Source organism: Dipteris shenzhenensis, chromosome 21, assembly GCF_047967505.1.
Source record: "Dipteris shenzhenensis isolate YYH24624 ecotype China chromosome 21, Dip_SZ_1.0, whole genome shotgun sequence".
Classification (NCBI taxonomy): domain Eukaryota; kingdom Viridiplantae; phylum Streptophyta; class Polypodiopsida; order Gleicheniales; family Dipteridaceae; genus Dipteris; species Dipteris shenzhenensis.
The window spans coordinates 21,889,405-21,892,841 of NC_141616.1; the positions used below are offsets into that span (position 1 = coordinate 21,889,405).

At 44.0% G+C, this 3,437-nt stretch overlaps 1 protein-coding gene across 1 annotated transcript; it reads right to left on the reverse strand.

The window, feature by feature from the left end:
• Positions 1–1,066: 1,066 nt before the first annotated feature.
• LOC147888630 (uncharacterized protein At2g39795, mitochondrial-like) lies at positions 1,067–2,724 on the reverse strand. Its single transcript, XM_087392848.1, has 3 exons — positions 2,523–2,724; positions 1,851–2,202; positions 1,067–1,764 (listed from the first exon to the last, which is right to left on the reverse strand). The coding sequence occupies exons 1-3, from the start codon at positions 2,722–2,724 to the stop codon at positions 1,605–1,607; spliced, it is 714 nt and encodes a 237-aa protein (XP_087248974.1). The 3' UTR covers positions 1,067–1,604.
• Between the last annotated feature and the right edge of the window lie 713 nt (positions 2,725–3,437).

Genomic DNA, 3,437 nt, shown 5'->3' on the forward strand with positions numbered 1-3,437 from the left:
AGCTCACAGCAACTATGAGTGACAACACGTGACAAAAAACAGTTTGAACTATACTGCCACTTGATTCTTGGATTGCTGATCACAGAGGAAGTGATTTGTGGAGTACAATATAGGGAGAGCATCCACACAAAGTGTGCAAGAGCAGCAAGTCCACTACAATGGCATGCTCTCAGATTTCACATGCCCCAGCCCCTAGGGGAAAAAAATCTCCTTATGCTGCTCTTGGTTGGGGAAACAGTCTCGGCTCATGTCAGTAGCTGCAACAATTGCAACTTGGCACCTTGTGGTGGTCACAATTTGATAGTATATTCCATTTGGTGTCTGGAGTAGGAGCAAACACGGAGTCAACATAGCATAATCATTTGCCAATGAAACTAAGTATGCCAAATACCTTGTTTAAATCTTGGAAATATCCTTGTGAACAAATTCCAAAAGTAAGGCTGCCCGCTTTAATCCAATATTCCCTTCATGACACAGGACCAACATTGGTATTTAGTCAGTTTGTTACAAGGAGCCTTATGAAGTAGCCTAAAGCCATTAGAAAATGCCATGCGAGGACAAGCTCAAGATACGATACAACAGATCGAGCTTTTGCTTGCGCACCAAACAAAAGAAAAAAACAAGGTGAATGATATTTAATCATTCATAAGGCCTGCCCAAGATCAAAAAAGAGAAAAAGAATACCCTGGAGATGGTGTGTAGGAAGACTCCAGGAGATAAAGAGGGGAGGAAGAGAGAGAGAGAGAGAGACAGAGAGGTGGAGGATTCCAAGGGAAAGAAATAGAAAGTGGAGAAAAAGATGGAGAATTCCAAGGGAAAGATATAGAAAGTGGGGAGGTGGACCAATCATAAAATTTAGACTTTCACAAAAAGAAATCTCTGAATTTTGGCTTTCATGGAACACACCCTGTTCACTATACCCTTCCCCCTTGGGGCAGGCCAAAAAAGGAATAAGAAAGCGCGTGTGCACCGGACAAAAGAATAAGAATGCTCAAAGGGTGCAATGCTAAGATCCTTGCTAAAGTATAAGGAGTGCCAGTAAAAGAGGGCAGTTGGATAAAAAACCTAGAACAAAGAATAAAACCCATTGAAGCCCTTTTAAGGGTCTCGACAGTGAATCTTGTTGATATTATGTCATTACAACGGCAACATCAAAGGCTGATGTTGCGTCAGCTCTTCAATGTCAGCCTGGCCCCAAAAGGAAACAATTCCAGATCAGCTACCTGTGAAAGGCTTCCTATGAAAATCAACCTACAAAAATGGCGCATGCAAAGGAGTTTTTTGCATTGCAGTTCAGAGCATGGCAAAATTCTAAACACTAGCTTCATTGCCATGTACTCAGGTGTATAATGAGACAGCCACTTTCTTCAGTTGGCAGAGCATCGGGTTATTGTAGCTATTTAAACAGCACAAAAGCTCCCTGTCCACTGCGGAGAAAACTATCTCGCTCAACTACAGAAATTTTGAATCCACATGATGTAAACGTTTGATGTGAACGTCAAAAACTCTTGAGAAGCAAATGGTACAAGCGGCGAAAAGCCTGAAATATCCAAGTAGGTTCGACCTTCATTTCATCCCGCCACAGAAAATTCGATGAATAGGACTCAGTTTTGAACAAACCGTTCGATGTTTTTAAGCCACCTCGCATATTCCCGCTGCTTCTTGTCGCAAATAAAATCTATGAGGAACTTTCCCAAGGGACCATCAATTCCTCGAGTTGCCAAGTACTTTAGAAAGCCTGATTTCAAATCGCCGCCAACTTTCCTGAAACAATTATAGAAAAGTTAGAACTGGAGGAAATAGACCGGGAGAGAGAACCCTATAGCTGCAAAACAAAAGATCTGTCTTACGAGATGTCGGGTCCCTCGTATGGAATGTCCTTGTAATCGCAGTTAGGGTTTTTTAAGAGCACGCTCTCTACGTGAATATCCTTTCCGAAATTGCAGCACACGATTTCCAGGAACGGTTTGCCCTCGCCTCTGGTAATTTTGATCGTCATCTGCACCATCTTGGTTGGAACATCATGGCGTGGAGGCTCATACCCTTCTTCTTCGTCCGGTGGAGGGTAAGACTGATCGTGATACACACAGGAAATTCCAATATCTTCGTCGCCAAAAGATCTGTGTAAGAACAACTCTTCCACACCTGGCTTATCAACCAGCTTAAATGGTTCCGGAGGAGTTCCAGATTCCTGCAAACGCCCTGCCGTTCGCATTCAGAATGCCGAAGTAACAAGAGGCATGAAAGATTGACAGAATAAATGAAGAAGTTGCATGTGTGAAGAAAAGCTAAGTTTCGTTCTTGCTCACAGAAGGCGCTCTCTCGAAAGCTATCGTGAAGTTCTCACTCACTCACTCAGATTCACACACGCACACACACATCCCAATGCAAGCTAATCTCTCTCTCTCTCTCAAACACACACACACACAACGAACGATTTCAAATTGTCCACCAGTGGAAATGCAAACATCTTGTGTGGCAGCTCGAAACGGGGTCAATAAAATTGAAAAACAAGACATTACCGACTTCGTCTTCGTGTTTGATCTCAGCGCGGAGGGAGCGAAGCAATGAGAGATCCGCGTCAGAAGAAGAAGAAGGAGAAGGAGAAGGAGAGGTGGCAAATGATCTGAGGAGAAATAAGGAGGGAGGAGGGTGCGCAAGACGAAGGAAGAGGAGGCGGAGTTTGGGAGGGCTTCGAAGGAGGTGGAAGAAGACACAAGCCATGGCTTGGTTCTAGAGACAACTTCCCAACTCAAGGATGACTGTAACTTTAAGGACAAGTGTGGTGATTCTGAAGGAGCAGTAGCGCCACGAGCCCCAGCAAGATTCGAACACGGGCAACTTATTAGACAGTAGACCTGTTTACCTTCTCAAGGGGATGCAGTTTGTGCAGGGTATGGAGACGTGTTTACCTTCTCAAGTGGATGTCCTCCTTCCAACCCCCCTCAATCAGCTTACATCTCAGTCGGATGCACCCCTCATCTTAGACCATTGGGTGTCGGAAATTGCATGGGAACCAAAACAATATGAATTTCACTCATGTGGCCTGCCCGAGATGGTGCATGGAAGAGGGGGGCGAATTGGAAATTGAGAGAGAGAGAGAGAGAGAGAAGGGGGAGAAAAAGATGGAGGATACAAATAGCAAGTGCAACTTAGCCCAATCATAAAAATGTGCACAAAAATTCATGAAAATGTAATTCTCTCATTCACTAAACGATTGAGTCATTACTATAGCCTACCCATCTAGAGTAGGCCAAAAAAGGGGGGCAATCTCACCGAACCCTCTCTTCTTGTTGCAACTCATTGCTGGTCTAAGCCTCTCTTCTTGTTGCAACTCATTACTTGCCTGTTTGCTTGTGTCTTCTATTGCCTCTTTTTTGTAGTCTTTACATCTTCTTCGTGGAAACGCCATGGAGATCTATCCTTGAGTAGTTCAA